The 18475-nt window shown below is 42.5% G+C and overlaps 1 protein-coding gene and 1 non-coding gene across 4 annotated transcripts; one reads left to right on the top strand and one right to left on the bottom strand.

Moving 5' to 3' along the window:
• Positions 1-3083: 3083 nt before the first annotated feature.
• On the bottom strand, positions 3084-13822 carry LOC138179202 (knirps-related protein). Of its 3 annotated transcripts, XM_069111753.1 has the most exons (4): positions 13116-13822; positions 12755-12984; positions 8118-8195; positions 3084-4452 (listed from the first exon to the last, which is right to left on the bottom strand). In XM_069111753.1, the coding sequence occupies exons 3-4, from the start codon at positions 8193-8195 to the stop codon at positions 3247-3249; spliced, it is 1284 nt and encodes a 427-aa protein (XP_068967854.1). In that variant the 5' UTR covers positions 12755-12984; positions 13116-13822; the 3' UTR covers positions 3084-3246. The 3 variants fall into 3 exon arrangements, with proteins under 3 accessions (XP_068967854.1, XP_068967856.1, XP_068967853.1); XM_069111755.1 differs by lacking the exon at positions 12755-12984 and having other exon boundaries at positions 13493-13822; XM_069111752.1 differs by having other exon boundaries at positions 12755-13822.
• A 2767-nt stretch (positions 13823-16589) lies between these two features.
• TRNAP-CGG (transfer RNA proline (anticodon CGG)) lies at positions 16590-16661 on the top strand. The gene has a single exon. It is a non-coding gene; the product is annotated as a tRNA-Pro (tRNA).
• Positions 16662-18475: the final 1814 nt, after the last annotated feature.

Consider the following 18475-nt stretch of genomic DNA (forward strand, 5'->3'; position numbering starts at 1 on the left):
CATATCTCGGTTCTGTGTTCCGTCTTTTCCGATAGTTAGAAAAAGTGTAATGGCGCGAAACTTCGTTGTTGCATCTTTGTCTTATTATTTGTCAATTATATGTGGATACATACTGCTTTGTAGGTGAGTTACGTAATAATATAGAATATTGACTTTCCTCTACGCAGTTCGTGTAATATTTGCAGTTCTCGCAGAGATATTGCGAAAATTCTGGTTGGTTCACGCACATGCGATTGTTTTTTATGTGCGAACTATACGGGCGCCTGTTGGATGCACGACATATCTCATAAAAATATATTCTATCGAAACTAACTCATTTGAATATGAATTTTTAATATTCTTCGCGATGGCCTCGTCAATTGCGTGTTTTTGCATTTTCATACGTCCAAAATTTATGCCACAATTATGTAGAATAGCCACGTCAGAATGTTGCAAGTTAACACGGCCATGTTTTCTATCGATTAAATATTCCACAAGTCTTTATTCTTGGCATTGTCTTAATCGTTATCTTTAGAGTAAGTGTCTCCCCTGAAATGAACGAAATATCTCGAACGTTAATACTTGGGGGTATTTATATCTCGAAAAATTATTTTAACTACGTTTTATTCCCTTTTTTATCCAAATTTGCAATTTTTTTTAGGAATCACCAACAATTCATGGAGATGTAATTAAGTGGCGCTGAGAAGCAATCGGAGATGTCGTCGAGTAATGTAAGTGAATTGAAAAGAACATTCGATTAATTTCAAATTAATTATGTATTTTTAATAATTTTTTAGCTTTTTTGTTAACGTCATCATTTGCATTTGTTTGTACCAAAATTCTGTAAAATAGCTTGCTCTATATTAACGCCTTAATTAACGCTCTATTAACTAGTTTAGCGCGGCAGTGAATGGTGCCTGTAACTCTAATAAATCGATAATTTTACTATTTATCTAATAATTATTACATTATAAGTCGTCGTAGAGCCGTTTTAAAGGGTGTTCACTGATCAACAACGCTAAGTTAGTATCCTTCCAACAATATCGCTAAAAACGGGAGCATATTCTGATAAAAATTGTTCAATTCACCAACAGCCTTATACATTAACCTAGGTATTGGAACTCCACTGCTATGGTTTTTAAATGTAATTTGTATTTACAAATATGAGGGCCCAGGAATTCATAGATTTGTACATTACTTGTGAAATAGCGTGGCTTTGTAAGTAACGTAAGTAATACGTCGATAATTACATTAAGTACATTGTAATGTATTACATTTATCATTCATTTTCTTTCGACGAAAAATGATTTATATAATTATTTAAACTCGTAAAGTACATTGCTCAAATTAATTAGCGTAATGAGAATATGGTAACCAATACTTTTTACAATTTGCAACATGTATATAGCATTTTTTATTGTCATAGTAATCCTGATTATATTTCTCTAATTATTTCGAGCATTGTAATTGATCGATTAGTCGCTATTATCTACTAGCTATATACAAGTAAGTACCTACTGGCCCGGGTCCCGTTCACGCAAGTTCTTACCTAACTATTATTTACACCTCCGTTCTCTGTTTATTTGCTATCTGAAATATTTCGATACAAATGGAATCATAGCGTGCCTGTGATAACGACATAAGTATCAATTAAAACTAACCTTACCAGGCCCGGTCAAATGAGACCGGTTTCGGTCTTCTGTTCATCTAACTTTATGTAAATTCTTACATTAGCAGAAATTGAGAAACTGATAGATCAGATAATATAAGAGTTTGATGAACAAAAATAAGAAATAACAATGAATGTAAATACAATTTTAAATTAAACTTTGAAACCGGTCTCATTTGGCCGGTTCTGGTAAGGTTAGGGTTAAGTAAAGTACGGAAAATTGCATGTGTTCAGTATCGCAATATGATCAAGAATATTAACCATTAAAGGAAATACTGGCCATTTGTTGACTATTTTTATAATTAGCGGTAAGGATAGAAAACCATTGACAATATTCATTGCACCGTTCGTGCTTAATTAAGTGTATTTAATGCGAATGCATCCGTTTTTACTACATTCATATTTACACACCTCTTATATACGATTATCTACGCTTTTACTACTTTCGTTGAAATATCGGATTGCCCTCAAATATACAGTACTGTTCGTTGTTTCAAAATATTGTCATAGTCAGGTCTGTGAAAATTTCCCTAGAGGGCCGACCCAACACAAGCATCTCAAAGGAATTAAAGAGCTCCATCTCGCGCGACGTGGTGTGAATCGTGCACGATCTAATGTCTTACTAAAAGCAAATCTGTGTTCGAGCAAGCTATGCTTGAACAACGAACATCGTAAAAGTATCGTTCACGTGGTTTCAGCGAGAACCCGATCCTGCGATAATGGTAGGGCACTGAGGAATTTCACCGAAATGTTCTGGAATCGTCATGAACAAAATCGAGCAAGGCCTGTCGTGATTACAATTCTCATATCGGTGGAGATTCCTCAGGCGCAAGGATGTGTAAATAGGTGCGGGACAAAATCAGAGAAGGGGCGGTAGAGCGGCAGCGACGGAGGCGTTTACATTGGCAGGCGTCGAACGCTTGTAAGATAAAACGGTTGGCAACGTTCTACACGTGTACGGCGGTTTGTAACGCACGTTCCGAACACGTGCACCCTGCAGTTTGACGTGTTTATCAACCGATGCACTACGGTTGCACTCCGTCGTTGCTCTCCTGCTTCTGCAAATGCGTCAGTGTCAGGTTCTCGGGCTCTGCTGTTCTTTCTCTTTTCTCCATCTTGATTCCCTTGTTTCTCGTCTTTGTCTACCCCATGTGATTGCCGCACGAGCGCGCGCGCTCGTTAATTAAAGCGGAGGACTCTCGTTAAAGTCGATTGGTTATTGCACAACCAGCCACCGATCGGTGACTCGCGATCATCGCCGTGATTACCCGGAATTGAGACGTTAATCCTTCGTTCTTCCAGTCTCCGTACATATTTATGCGGGACTGCGTTTAACTATTCGGCGCGAATGATTTGTCTCCATGCGTATCCCGCAATCAGAGTCCGATCCGATAATTCCTACTTCGTCGGAGAGTGCAATTAAAATTAAATGCGTTGAAACGTCCAGATAGTCAGTTATGGAAGGGGAGGGGGGAAGAAGAATGTAATTTATTATGATATCACACGCCGTATTTGACAGCCGGTTTTTGATTAACTTATTTCCACGCTCGAGACGAATTATTCCGTCTGTCTTTGAACGAACAAACGATATTTCAATTCTAGGTTCTCGTCGTTAGATCTATGGGCGTTGATTTCTTCTTTAAGGGGGGACTGTCTCGATCGCTCACGCTCTCCATGTCTATCTCGTCCTCTTCCGTCGCATCATTAATTCGTGTGGCCATCCTCTTCATAGATAGGTCCATAGGGTTATCTTGAGGTGGAAGGTCCGTTTCCGATCCTGGACTGCATAGTGGCGAACCACTTTCCGAATGTTCCTTCACTATTGGAGAACCTTCCGCGTGTGTTCGTTGACTCTTCAACACTGCATCCAGATAGACTCTCTTGGTATACGTCTCTCCAGTTTCTTCGCTCGGCGAGGTACTCTGTCTCGACGTCTGAACATTATTGTTATGCGCATATCTATCATTGTTGTTGTTGTTGTTATTATTATTATTATTATTATTATTATTATTATTTGCACACGAGTCTTTACTATCGATGCTAATGGTCGTGGTAGTGGTAGCGGTCGTAGAGGGACTGATTGGACTGGTCATGTCTTCAACGATGGGTGAGTGTTGTAGTAGATTCGAAGAATGATTTGGTACCAAGGGGTGAGAAGCTCCGTGTGACGTTGCGTATAAATGATAGGGTGAGAACATGGTGAGACTTGGCGGTGGCAGAAACGCGGGTGGAATCAGAGACATTCCACCGAGATGAAAACCGAGGGGTAAACTCATCATTTCTTTGCTGAGCGCTGACAGATCGGCTACGGAGGGTTGCAGGTGTGAATGCAACGGTCTAAAGCCTGGGTGACCCGAGAAGGCTGCTCTTCTTTCGGATAGTTCCACGGAACTGTCGCTGTTGTGAGATTCCGGGGAACTAATACTGGGGGATGTCGAGTTCTTGTAGTCGTCCAAACTTAGCATCAGGACATCGTCCTTTCGTTGGGCTGGATGAATTCCAATGGGCGGGCTCATAGGTTTTCGTTGTTGCGTCAGTGGTTGATTAGGAAGATTTTGTTGATAGTGTTGCTGTTGTTGTTGCTGTTGTTGTTGTTGTTGTTGTTCCTGTAGCAGACAATGAATTTTGAACCAGTTTGATCTGCGCCCGTATCGCGAACCAGATTTTGACATGCCCACGAGTAAACATTTCCTCAGACGACAAGCCTTGCAGGCTGTTCGATTTTTTTTATTTATAACACATTCTCCACCGTTTTTGCATTCGGTAATACTGCTTAGATTGTTGTAGGATCTTCCGAAGAATGACTGAAACAGAAATATTTCGTTGTTGCTAATACGACAATAACGCAGCATGATAATTTTATTCGCGTTAATTACGCCGACAAAAGGAATCAAGCTTCAGCTGAGGACTACAAAGGGAGACAAAATCTAGAATGCTCTTTAAATGCAAATTCAGAGGTCAAAGATTCGCTGGGAGATCCGCCACGGCTGCAACGGCATTGTGACGCTCATAATGAGTACTGCAAAATTGTTAGATGGTAACAGTGTGCTCTCGTTGTCTCATTCATGTTGTATCGCGGAGAACCAGCCGGTGTAGGCGCGTGCGGCCTACTGTGCTCGTGCTAATTGCCCAAATGGTGCAATTCCACGATTCCGACACCGTTGCCTTTCCGTGTCGGCGTCACGAAACGGTCTCCTTTCGTTTACACGTATTCTCCCTGCTTCTTTTCGATCTACTCGCGCGCCTCTTCGACACATCGATGCGTTCTACTTCCACTCGATTGCATCGAGTCGAGAAATACCTTCGATTCGAATGGAATCCACTACACGGCGAGTTATGGTTGTTCGTAAAATAGTTTCGTTCTTTGTATGGAAATGCAAGAGGGTTCTTTTCTTTTTTTATGGAAAAAAATGGTTTTATTCGGTTATGTAAATTCAACCTGCCAGCAATTTCTCGCGTTGTTACGCGACGATTTGCGTCCACCAATGCATTTATTTGGTGTTCGTCAGCCTCAACTGGCCTTGCAGAACGTGCAGCAACTTTCAGATCAAAATTACAGGAAAGAAATTTCGAAAACCAATTCTGACACTGGCGTTTAGTCAACACGTTCTCTCTATACACGGCGTACAATCTTTTTCTTATTTGTACAGCATTTTTATTTTTACGATAATGAGAAAAGCCAATTTTGATGCGACAACAAACAGAAACTGCTTGACAGGTTGAAAAATATTTTTTTTTAAATGAAGCTTGAAACCTCAGTTGTGAAAACGTATAATGATTTTGTATGTTAGAATAAAGCTGGCTACTTATAAATACGATAACGAATAAGCTAATAGTTCGAACGCGCCTGCATCGAGCGAGCAACCACGGCAGATAGCGAAAAGCTAATGGCAAAGTTCTGTCTTGCGAAACGCGTGCAATTTAAGACCTCGTTCGTTATGACAGACATCGAACGTATCCATTTGAAGCCCAGTCCCAAGTATTGCTCCCCGAAACACCTACGATTTCCTGTCTAACCTGATAGAAAATTTCGCCCTTCTTAGTTAATGATCAGTCTTTAAGGAGACGCAGGTCTCAGCGTGTACGCGACATCCACTTTCGCTTTTTCTGCTCGTACGCACGCTATATTATTAATCGTTTCTGGTTCGTTTGTTCTGAAAACGAGCTCTTCCTGCGTCCCAGTGGTCCCGATGCGCGCATTGCCGAGACCCACGATCCGCCACCGTGTTCCACTTGTCTTTGACGTTTACTTTTTAGCATAATATATCGTACTAGGTATAATGTAAAAAGAACTATGCTACGAGGTCGTAAGTTATAGCGTTATCGGCGGCATCGACTGATTTCGCCCTTTTGTTATTCCCCGAAATCCTTTGATCCTTTAATCCCTTCTCGGTATAGCATGAAACTTGGATACGTCGTCAAAAAAAAAAAGTATGACACGATATTAAGCGTTTTCTTAAATCAAAGCAATAGTCTTTTCGTTCGTCGCGGTAAGAACAAAATTGAAACATAAAAATTCGGGATCGCAGTAAGATCAAGTCGTATTTGTGATTTTCTGCTGGATTAATTTTACAATGCTCCTATATCGTGGCCTGTGCTACATGTAACTATATGTAGCTGTGTCTTTCTCGTCGTTTGTCTATCTGTAGCGTCATCCCGGTAATCGTCATTGTCATCGTTATCGTTCGAATTTTTCTCGTTCTAAGTATGTAAAGTTCGTTCGTGATGAGGAAACAAGGAGATCAGGGGACTATGCGCGACAGTTCAGAAGCGATGACACAATCGAGAAAATGCTACCGTTATTACCTGCCCCCCTTGTGGCGCGCGCCTCGTGTTATGCAAACGGGACAGCAGTTTGAAACTTCAAAGTGCCGGCTCGCGCCTTTTCATCGTCAAAACCTTCCACAGTTGGATTGTGTTACGGTTTCCTTTCGAAAACCGCCCGATAAATAGACCGGCTAATTACGCCACGGCTGAACTTTCGTGGCCTAAGAAACGTATCTCTGACTCACGCCGTGGAAAAAGAGAAGAAGAAGAAAAAGAAGCAGAGGAACGACAGAGATCGAAATTCGTTCTCAATGGACGACGATAACGAACCGTTGTAACGTTTTCACTGTTTCCATACTTTTTTCTTTTGGAAGGCCTGATAAATCGCTCGCTGTTTCGCTACATAAACTACATATCGATTCGTAATATGAATTCAAGGACCGTGGCGAGTCGCGCTCTTCGAGTTTTCACCGTGAACGATATGCGTGCCGATCGTGGGACAAATCTACGGTAACGGGAGACATTGTGGCCGCGCGAGCACGTGCACGCGCGTTTCGTCAATTCGCTCGGATCGCGGAGCGGCTTCGAGGCGGTGCTTCCGGCGCTTCGCACTTGTCTGCCACAATTGTTTCCGCCCTAGTTCACGATTACGTCAGCTCGACATTGTTTCGTTTCGTTATTTTCGTTTTCAGGCCCACCGTAGCATGTCAGCTCTCCCCTCTTCCACCTTCCTACTATTCTACTCGGCATCGTTTGCTTTTACGCTCGACTCGCGGTATAGTACGAATTCGACCGTACACGGCTATTCATTTTTCTTCGAGAGATTTCGTAGGTGCGATTTGTAATCGAAGAATCGATTGTCGTATATTTATTTCTATTTATATTACACTTACGATGTCAAGAAGATTCGAATGACCTACTCTTTCTAGAATATACAATTGTGTAATTTTCGGCCCATCTTTCACTTATTATTATTTTAAAGCTATTAAATTGACTTTTAAATAACCGTGATTGGTTATAGGATATATGTGTATAGCCACGTGTTATTAGAGTTCGTTCGAACGAATCTTTATGTAGATTTATTTTAAAATATGTATAAACGAATCGTCGCATAAATAATCGCTTAGAATAGCGTAGATCATTTTAATCAGGAGAAATCAGTGGAACGGTCGATCGATGTTCTTTGAACGTCCCTTTGAAGCTAGAAATTTTGGTTCTCCTTACAGAGCGATCGCCGAGCGGTTCACCAAACATGGTAGCTGTTACTTTTGGGGCGGGGGTGGGGGGCTTGGTTGACACGCATGCCTAGTCAAACGTTTAACCTCGGCCACGAAGCGGCTCGTGAAAGCGATCAACGTTTCTCAGTTTTGCGAAATTGTGGAAAAGATCGCCGCCAACAACGCGCAGAAAAGAAGCAGAGGAAAAAAGAAACCTGCTGGAAAATGTCTGGAATCTGCGTTCCACCGTTTTTCTATCGCGATCTCTCTCACGATTTCGTTCAGATCGATACGTTCGAAGTAGTTGGACGAAACTACGAAGGACGGAGCCTATTACAACCGAATTACAAGACGATAGTGCCTTTCAATTATCCCGGAATCGATACGAAATATCACTCTGCCGTTTCAATTTGATCGCTATCTCGACCGTTCGAACTTCCACGAAACCCATATCGTATCGTTGAAATGATCCATAGTCGGCTCACCTTGCAGCCCTCGCAGGTGAACGCGCCAAAGTGGAAGCCTGCCGCGGGTTCTCCGCACACCTTGCACTGTTGATTCATCTGCAACAGAAAGAATATAACGTTCTTTTGAAGTTGCCCCGTTTTATTCGAACAGGACGCGCTCGTTGTTTGCACATCTATCGATGTAACGAAACTTCGTCCCTCTAGGTAATTCGTAATTCTTCTGACGATTACAGGTTTCCGTTACGGTAAATGTCGAAATCGCGGGGAAAACAAAATCGATGTCGCGTAATGCAGTCGCGTATATTTCAAACGTTCGACAAAATCACAATGCAAGCCTTATCGTGTGCCCACAACCGATCGCACGATTGGGAAAGAGAAGAAGCTCGTTGCGCAATTCGCCGGTTTGCGCGGTACGCGCGAATCGCTGGATCGTGCAAAGCGGTGCGTGTTACGTTCAACGAGCGGAAAACCCTCCTGCACTTGCTTTTTTTCTCTCTCGCTCTTTCTCCCTCTTTCTTTCTATTCTTTCGCGATCGTCTCTCTTTAGTCTGGCTAGTTCCTTTCGCCTTCTTTAGTCGCTCGTCCAGAAAACAGATCGCCGCGGTCTCGTTTTCACACCTCGCCGCCTCTATTCCTTACTTCGTCTTCCTTGCGCCCGTAGATCGTCTAACCATTTGCATAATGCTTGAAGTGACATCACGCTTCGAAAATTTTCTCCACGGTAACGCGCATTCTCCACTCGTTCTACCGATCGAGTTTTCGTCGCTCGTCGACAACCGCGTTTACGCGATTCCCGATACGCTTCCTCTCTTTTTTACTTCTCGCAGTTGTCGTCCTTTTTACTCGCCGCCGCCTCCGCACCACGCGAATTACAACGAAGAGGGAATATGGGACAATAGTAGTGACCCACATACGTAGCCCGAGGGTACCTGGAGTCGGTGTCACCTGCGGCGACTTTCATACATGACAGACTGTCGCTAAATGGGAAAGTAAATCCCAGCTAATGGAAGAGACATCGATTGTTTGATCAACGGAGTCTCTCTTTCCTGACCTACACCCCACAGTCGTTGACACTTCTCATTCGCGGACGCTCGATGCCTCGACGTGCCTACGCATACTTTTAATTCCGCGTTCGATTCTTTTCTGTTTAGACACTAACCGCGCGCGCGTCCAACCTTCTCTTCGCCTTCGTCGCCTGTTGCACTTCGTCGTCTTCCTCCCCTGTTCTTCCTCGCCTATTCTTTCTCGCCTCTTCCTCGTCGCCCGCAACTTTCATAAACGGTGGATCTATCTACTACACCTGTTATCGTATAAACTGGCCATAATAGCTGGCGAATACGTCCGAAACGATCGTTTTCTACTCGAAGAATGCAGAAGAGCGAAAGAGAAAGAAAGGAGCGAACGATCTTTTCACGGCTTAGTGCTAACAGTATTGCTACAGAGCATTTTCGAATCTAGCGGAAAAACTGGCGTATCCACGTGAAGCAATGATCGCGGTTTGTTTGCTGGACCTCGACGATTGCCCTCGCGAAATCGATCGAACACGGCAATACCAGGACGAAACGTCGAAGATAGAGAACGAGATAAATAGAGAGTAACGGATGGTTGGTTAATTGATTTTAAACGACGTCGTATTCTCGTTAAACGTAGCCCGAAGGCCTTGTTGATATTTTAAGAGAGGGAGGTATCTCCTTTGATTATATCGGGCTCGGCTCAAAGATCCTTGTTCTGTACTATTACTTACCGATTGATGTTCCGTACTAGATCGATCGATCCTCAGAGTCGAGGAACGTTCGACGATGCGCCCGAGCTATCGCAACCTGCACTGATTGCAGGTGTGCATCCGGTGAGCCATTCAGGGGGTGCCTGCATTCCCGAGCGCTCGATGCGAGTTGCCAATGTTTAAGAGTTTAAGCCATATTGTTGCGCTCGCGTGTCGCAACGGATACATCGTGCGGAGATACCCGCTCTTACGAGCTTAATAGAATACAAGACGCGAAAAGAATGATAGATGATTTAACGTTCCCCTAACAAATGACTTTTAATTACGGTTTCTCCGTGGGCACAATAAAACTGTTGATTAATTAAGTCGGCCTCGCATTTGCGTCGATAGATCCTGTTTAGAAGTTACTTAACGAAATTGCCGTACCCTCTGCCGCTAATGGTCGTACAATATACATGTTCGAACGATAATTATTTCAAGTAAACGTTGAAGATTCGCTTGATCGCTCGGAGATTGATAACGGAAAGCGTCCGTCCATTGTTCCAAGGAAAAAGTGAATTACAAAGGGAGAGAAAGTTTACCTCGGTCGTTATTGAAACGCGTAACTTATACGAAAAGATTATTCGATCGATAATTAACGAACAGACATGCCGTTCGGTTTCCATCCGACCACCTTCGACGGTAAGTCTTGAAACGGTAACAACGATCGTCGTCGAGATCTCGCGGGCGCAATCGTCCTGCCAGTCGATCGAAGCCGTGAGAATCGTAACGAGTGCCGCAGTTCCTAGCTTTCAGCGCGATCTACTCTATCGCCGATAGTGCCGCCGATCATCGTTCGATTCTACGGAAAGACACAGAGAGTGGACGGAACGAGAAGGTGCAACCGGCACCGTTCAAACGTTTAAAGGGATCAATCGGAGTTCCTACGGTGCCGCTCGGTGATTGTCCTCCTTTCTAGAGCTGACCTTCTCGATAAAAACACTTACCACGACGCTCTTCCGCTTTGTGTTTGGCACACACAAACACACACACACACGCGCGCGCGCGAATACACATGGAGGCTGACAGAAGATTTTGCTGAAAGCCACCAGTTACCGTCAACGCCACTTCGCGCATTAATTAAACGACGACGCCGTGTGCTGACCAATCGATCGCGAGGAGAGGTTTCTTCGGAATCGCTGGATTTTTTCTTCATTTACATGCGCGTGAAAGTCGGCGCACGGCTGTTTTAGCGGAACTATTTTAAATGACCGACGCCTCGTTACTTTCGTCGCGGCACGTCGTCTAAGCACGACTGTAGAATTTTCCTTTTTCCCACGACGCACGCTTACGGAAATGAGTTTAGTTCCGTTTTCAAACACGATTTTGTATCCTATTGCAGCCTATGATGTTTGAGGATTTTATGTTTTTGGATTTTTAAACTTTCAGATCGTAAAAGAGAAAAATAAGTGTTTTGTGTGCTGCAGACCGTTATTCGTCTTTTTATTAGCGAAAGACGGTTAATCTTCGATTTCCTAAATACTCGAGTGAAGGTTGTTGATTAGAGCGCCGATTGTTCTACTGCTAGATTTTTTTAATTTCGATTAAATTTTTTTATCTAAAACGGAATTCGTTATTTGTTTGGAACATCCTTTTCAATTCGTTCTAAAATTTGATATTACTTACCTATGACTTATGCGAGTAAGTGATTTCCTTTTAAATCGTTTATTAATCGTGTATCGATATAACGAAATCGATAACTTGACAAAAGGTGGAGTTAATCGTTTTCGTTTCATTACTCTTGATACGAAGTGTAATATACCTGAAGCGAATAAATAACTGTACGTATGAATGCTACAACAGATACAATCGTGTGCAAATACTTTTCGCAGCTACTGTATTTTGAATATTTTATATATTTTTCTAAATACTTTACGTAAACAAAAAAGTTGGAGATCTAGCAACGATCGACGGATCGTCACACAGGTTCATTCACGTCACATGTGCGGCGTCTTTCGACCTCATCCTCGCGAAGCATCGCGATCTAGTTTGCAGAGAGCGACTTCCGGTCTTTCGAAATGAAACGGCGTTCCGCAACGCGTGCTCCGGCGATCGGCCTTCGAACGATGCAACGTGGACCGTTTGTTTCCGATGCTATTATTCTATCGCTGTTCGATAGGCCAGTTCGTACAGATTCGTATCAAACTATCGCGCAATGCGCTGTACATGCGCTATTGTATGGCGGTCGAATATGCTCGAGCAGAAACGCGACACGATGCACGTAATACGACTCTCTGTCTCTTTTCCGCGTGTATCGCATCTAAATCTCGACGATTTCATCCAACTACATAATATAATCGCGTTACGGTATATTTCCAAACGATAGATGTGAAAACTAGGTTTCACATGGAATCTTATCTTGAGTGACACGCGGTGAGAATAGTTCCTCCTCGGTATCGTTAAATAATTAAACTTACGACGATACGATCTCCTCGTTGAGTATCTAATGAATCAAATAATTAGCCTAATCACGATGCCTCAAGGCTTTCAGTCGAGTTAACCTTATCGACAACGAATTCTCATGTCGGACACGTTTTCTATCGTTAAAATCTAGTCGATAAATGGCGCTTTTCGTATCGTGTCACGATCGAAGACGAAAGAATCGGTCGTCAGCACGCGCTCGAATTACGAAATGAAGATCGTCCTTCGGTTTTCCTTCTCAACTTGTAGGCACGCCGGGCGATTTGTTTCTAAACGCGACGAATGTATCGCGAAATAACGTGGAAGAAAAGAGCCAACGAACGTAGGATCGTTGTTATTAACTTACAGCGACAGCGCGATACCATTCGAATTAAACGCGATGAGGAAACCTGTAATTGCTAGTTGTCAGATTCGGGAATCGCTTCTCCCAGTTTTAACCGATCACCTTTCGTAAATCAACGTGATCACGTACCTTGAAGACGGAAACGATTACGCGAGATTCATCAACGACATCTTCGAAGGATGATCCTTTACTTAATTACGATATAGCGTTCATCATGACACTTTGTCATCACGATGTTTGACAGATCCGCGACACTGACGATCATTTCTACGCAATCACTTGGAGCGTCGGGTATCACGAACTTATCGGGAATCATCCGATAGATAAATCCAGTTCACTTGTAAACTCACTCTCTCCTCCTACGGAAGACACCAAAGACGATTTCACTGTACGACTTACCAGTTGTAATCTTTCCCGTAACAGTTCGATCACATGGATTCGCAAAGCCGAAATAGAATTTAAAGACCCGCGACAACAGTTCACGTCGTACCTCGAAACAACACTTTGATCCTTTCAAATTATTCCCCAAACAAAAACCGGGTCGACCGTCTTCAAGTTTGCTCTTCTTTCGACTAATTATTTAACGACACGTCCGGGTATCCCCTTGATCAAATCGAATAACGGAAGACATGACAGCAGAAGAAGAAGAACAAGAAGAAGATTCTTGACGCGGCGATGACCGTTAGGTGAATGACTTTGGAAGGCGAGGGTGTCCACGTCGATTCTTGAATCAGCCCCCACCTCCAATTATTTTCTACGGTCCCACTTCGTTCGCTCGATCGGACGGCCGCTCGATCGGTCGGCCGCTCGATCGTTCGTTCCTTCGTTCGTCCGCTGGATGAGGCTCGTGCGCTCTCCTAAGTATACCTCGAATGGGCCTTATGGGCACACTGTGCGTCGGTTCAGCGGAGAAGCGTGCAGGGTCCATCCGAGGCACAGGTGGGTCGCGGGTCCTCTCGTATCTTTGGTGGGGGGTCCTGCTGGTCGACCGGAGGGATCCTCTTGGCCGACGGGAAGGAGATCCAAGGGAGGGGCTTCGCTGCTCTACCCTCTCTTCGATCTTCTCTTTCTCCTCCTTTGCTCGGACCTCCTATCCTCTCGGAGAACCGCCGGACTTGTGACGCGTACCTGCTTCGCATCCAGTTTGCACACCGGAGTTGACAGTACCGATAACGATCCTCTGTTCCCGAACACCTTTTTCGTCACGCTCCTTTCCTTCCCTTAGTGCCATGAATGTCTGGTAGGGCGCACTCGAATATACTCAGTTTCGCTGAATACGAATTTAGCAAATTTACCTACCTGATTTATTATTGACACGCGTTGCGTCGTCGTCAAACTCTTCGTTATAGCAAGGGAAGGTGTAGTAAGTTTCGTACGCGTAAAGCGCGTAAATTCCTTAGTGTAGATGTTAGTCGATCATGAATTTATAGCAGCAACCAATAGGAGCTTATTGCAGCAGCCTTCGATCAGTAACGTAAACGTGAGCTTTTTTGAGTCGACACGGTTCAACAAAAAAATGGTATAAAGTTTCTGGCGAGGAATAGCAATAAGTGTATCAGCGTGGAAATTTTGTCAGTGAACTGAATTTTTGGTGCTTCGATTCGTTGCCTAAGGTATGTGATCGTAGCTTGTTTGTTGGAATGTTGACCAATCTCGACGAATACTACCGATGGTGATAAACATTATGTGCGAGTCGCTGAAGAATTAAATTGGTCGACTACCTCGTCTAGAATCTAGAAGTTTCTTAATCGTAATGATCATCGATAATATTGATAAATATTGCCGACCGTCGACGACAAACGTTCGATTTTTCATTGAGCTTTCGATAAATATAATTTTATTTTATCCCATGCAATATGGACGAAAGTATGGACGAAAATTTGAACGATCAATTATGTAAAGTTATTTAGAATCTCTAGGTAGAATCGAAATCATATTCGACAGCCTTTTACTCATTGACAAATCATTTGTATTCATTTACCAAGATTGCTGGTAAAGCAAAAAAAAAAAAAAAACAAAAAAGCGAAGAGTAACATTTTAGAGATGATGAATCAGTTAATTACGACGTGTTTAATTGCGTGTTAACTTTGCACCTGTACGTCTGCCGTCGTAAAGTCTTTCTTTACTTCTCTTACTTTACTTGCTCCCTTCTTTTTTCACTCTTTATTTTTGCGCTCTACGATACTTACTGATTTCTAATTACCCATGGTTCGTAACTGATCGTCGCTAAAATTAGTTTAAAAGAAATCCCTCGTCGTCGTGCCAAGCTCGTATCGCGTATTCCTCGTCGCCTTTCATCTCTTCCACTTTTAATTCCACGAAATCACGAGCGCTGACGTAATCTAGACAAAAAAAAAAACATATTTCGAAAATAATAATTTTCACCGGGACTGTCGTAGGTTAGCGTCGTCATCGCGCTAACCAACCATACATTGCACATCAAAGAGCAACAACGTCATTAACGAAGCTTATGAAGATAATAATCAGGACGAGTCTGTCTTAATATCTGAGAAAGTATTTAAATGGTTTGTAAATCTATTTTTGTACTGGATAAATATTTAATCACCTAGCGTTGCTACCTTTTCTGTAAACGAGTTTTTTAGCCCTAAGCTCAATCTTTGACCTTCGTTTTACGGTACATTAGTAGGATTTATAGAAACAAAGGTATTCCTCGGCCGTTTGCCATACTGTTACCATGACCATTACGTCGCCAGCAAAACTCAATCTGAACGAACTGTACCATAAACGCGCGTATACTTTGTACGAAAGAGGGATGATATTATTTTGGAATCGCTTAATCAACCCCGATGTCCTTCGGAATATGAGAGTGTCATTCCGCGGCACTGTAAATGTATACAGTTGTAAAAATTGTGACAGAAATTTTTTTTCTCATTTCTGTCGTTTTTTTTTACGACGGGTCTGTCGGAACGGTTGTTCTGTAACCTTTTACGAGTTCAAACTGCCATCCGTGGGTCGAAAGAAATAACCTACGACCGTTAAATAATAGCCAATACAATAGTAAAAAAATGTTAGGAACACTTTATATTTCTACCTTTTTAGCCGGTCATTTTTGCGCGTTAGAAATTTTCTGTCGCTTCTGTGTTCTGTATACTTGGCAACGTGTGGACTTCCCCACGGGGAACAAAGTATCGCGATCATTAAAACGAGGACACCTTTATAACCCCCGTATAAAACTATCAAAAATGTTTTCGTCGTTACCTGGAGACGATTCCTCTCGGTAAAATACTCGACCGTATCAACGAGGATTAAACGCAGGCGTTTCATAGTTGGCGTAGCAAAAAATACTTCGAGTTTCTAGCTCGACAACTCTGACGCGACCCTAATTACGTTGCAGCGATGAAAAGCAATCACGCACTTTCTGACCTTTCCGCAACTTTGTTGCGATAGATCGAAACGGAGGAGTATCTTCTTGCTGGCAGGGCAATTGCCAGATCGAAGACAACACGCAATGCTAATCGCGAATGCAACGTTTCCACCACAGGTGGCGCCACGCGCACCAACTCCGAGGATCTCGCATCCCCAGCTCCCATTCCAACGAGCTAATTAACGTTTTTTCTTTCATCCGCTGGACAATTCGTTCAGGACAGCGTGAAATTTTGAACGAGTCATGGCAAAAACTAAACCGTTGATCAATCTAGATCGAATCAACTAGGGGAACAAACCAGAGGAACGTGTATCGATCGTTTGTTGTCGTTTCAGCGTACGATTATTTTTCTCGCCTTTAAATTTCTTAAACGATCAATCGTCTCGTGATAATTATGTTCTTGGAAGATGGAAGAAATTTATCTGTGTAATCGATCGCTTGTTTTACACGTGTCAGGTTGCTCGGACAGGAAGAATGTGCGCGTGCAGTAAATTATTATAATCAGTCGATCGCGATAAGAATTATTATACATGTTAATTGGTGGTTTTTATATATGGTTAACAAAGAGACTAATAAGTTGGCTCGTTGGTCTAGGGGTATGATTTTCGCTTCGGGTGCGAGAGGTCCCGGGTTCAAATCCCGGACGAGCCCACGATGATGGAATTTCTTTACTTTTACTTTTTACGAACGCGTGTGCGCAACACTTTCACGCAGCGTGATTTCAAACTCCATTGAACGTGCGTAGCTCGCGCGCTATAGTCGCGTGTCTCCGAATGTCGCGTGTTAGACCTAACGGTTTGTTTTTTCCCCTAACGTTGATGGTTTTTTCTTCGTCAGTTCTTATCGTGCACGAGTAATAATTAAATATGTCTGTTTATATCTATGTCCTTAGCAAAGGTTACCGATGATTTTACTTGATCAAAGCATTAGTACTCGTGTTTGTTATTTTGTTGTTAACTGAAATGCCGTCACGTGAAATCGCGCACTCGTTTGGTACAACCGTTACCGTGGCTCGCTTATTATTGGAATAATTGTCCAAAGATAGACAAGACTCTTACAACGTATCGGATGATTTTACTGCGAGTTTCATTCATCTAAATCGTAGATCGGAATCGAGTCTGCTCCCTTGGAATATTCGTTGGAATTTTTTGGAAGGTTCGTCGATTAATCTTCGTATCAAAGCAAAATTGAACAAGTGTTTCTTTAGGAATAATATACGAGTATTTTTATAAAGCCTTTTATAACTTTTACCCACTTTCGTAATATTTTAATCTTAGTATATATTGGTCTTGACAATGCTTTCCAATGCAATTACATCGATTTTTCTCAGAAATTAATGCATCAAAGTCGAGAGTCGCCAATGATTGTTGCGAAATTACTCTTGTAAATGAGCGAATGCATCAATTTTATTTAATCAAATTCGCAAGTCATTTTCTTGTTTCCAACACCCTCGATGCAATTCGATAATGTCTTTTGAAACCTGTTTTCAGCTCAATTTCTTCTCTGAACATTAGCGCCTGTATATTTCTGTCCTTTCTACTGTAACCCTTTCTAATAAATCTAATAATTCTAATAACTCACACAGCTTCCGAGTAATCACGTATCTCACACACTCTAATTCAATAATATGCAACATTTTTATTTCATAACTATCCAACAGTAATATTCTTGACGCTGTAGAAAAGCACTCACGTTGAAAGTGTCCGCGTTGAAAATCCTTGAAGAAGAGAAGAAAAATTGCTGTCGCGCCAGTGGGCATAAGCCAACGAGTGAACAGAACGAATGAAATAAACCAGCTTACGTAGTAGGAGCTATAAGACGATCATAGTTGATCGATAGCAGGCCCGTTAACGATGACGCGAGTTCTAAAATCATCGAAATCGCGGTTGAACCGTCGAACGAGTCTCTCATAAGTCAAACTAATCAACTGCACGTTTCATTGATTTCTTAGTTTCGTTAAATAAGCGTACGATCGATAATTCGATTCGTCAGAAGCGAATCACCTATTTTTATAAATTCCAACGTACATTTAAAGAGCAGAGTTTGTAACGTAACTACCTTTCCGCACATATCGATTTATACAGTTGATCGACGTAGCTTCTGAATGTTTCGAGCGCCCACGAGACAATGAACGCCCGGTGTCAATCTATCGCGACGATTCTTTCTCCGCTAAGTCGCGACAGAAATAAACAGTACCGAAACACGCGTACCCGAAACTCGTTTTATTACCACTGTGTTGATCGACCGCGAGAATTCGAAGGATTTTTTTTACCAAGGCCAGCTCGTTATGGACGACGAGTCGACACTGATCACTGGCGATTATCGACGACTATATAAAATCAGCGGATCGACGTTTTATAGAAAGACGAGAGCGTTAACAACGGGATAAAAGTCTATCCTTTTTGCAATAAATATATCTCACGGTGAGATAAGAGAGCAACCGATGTAGTTAACGAATAAGCGCT

This window comes from Bombus flavifrons, chromosome 4, assembly GCF_040668555.2.
Source record: "Bombus flavifrons isolate JBK064 chromosome 4, iyBomFlav1_principal, whole genome shotgun sequence".
Taxonomy (NCBI): Eukaryota; Metazoa; Arthropoda; class Insecta; order Hymenoptera; family Apidae; genus Bombus; species Bombus flavifrons.

Bases quoted from the DNA above. Each gene is read 5' to 3' on its own strand.
- LOC138179202 (XM_069111755.1), bottom strand. From the start codon at position 8,195: ATGAATCAACAGTGCAAGGTGTGCGGAGAACCCGCGGCAGGCTTCCAC. The intron at 4,453-8,117 runs GTGAGCCGACTA...TTTCTGTTTCAG, and splicing joins TCACCTGCGAGGGCTGCAAG to TCATTCTTCGGAAGATCCTA.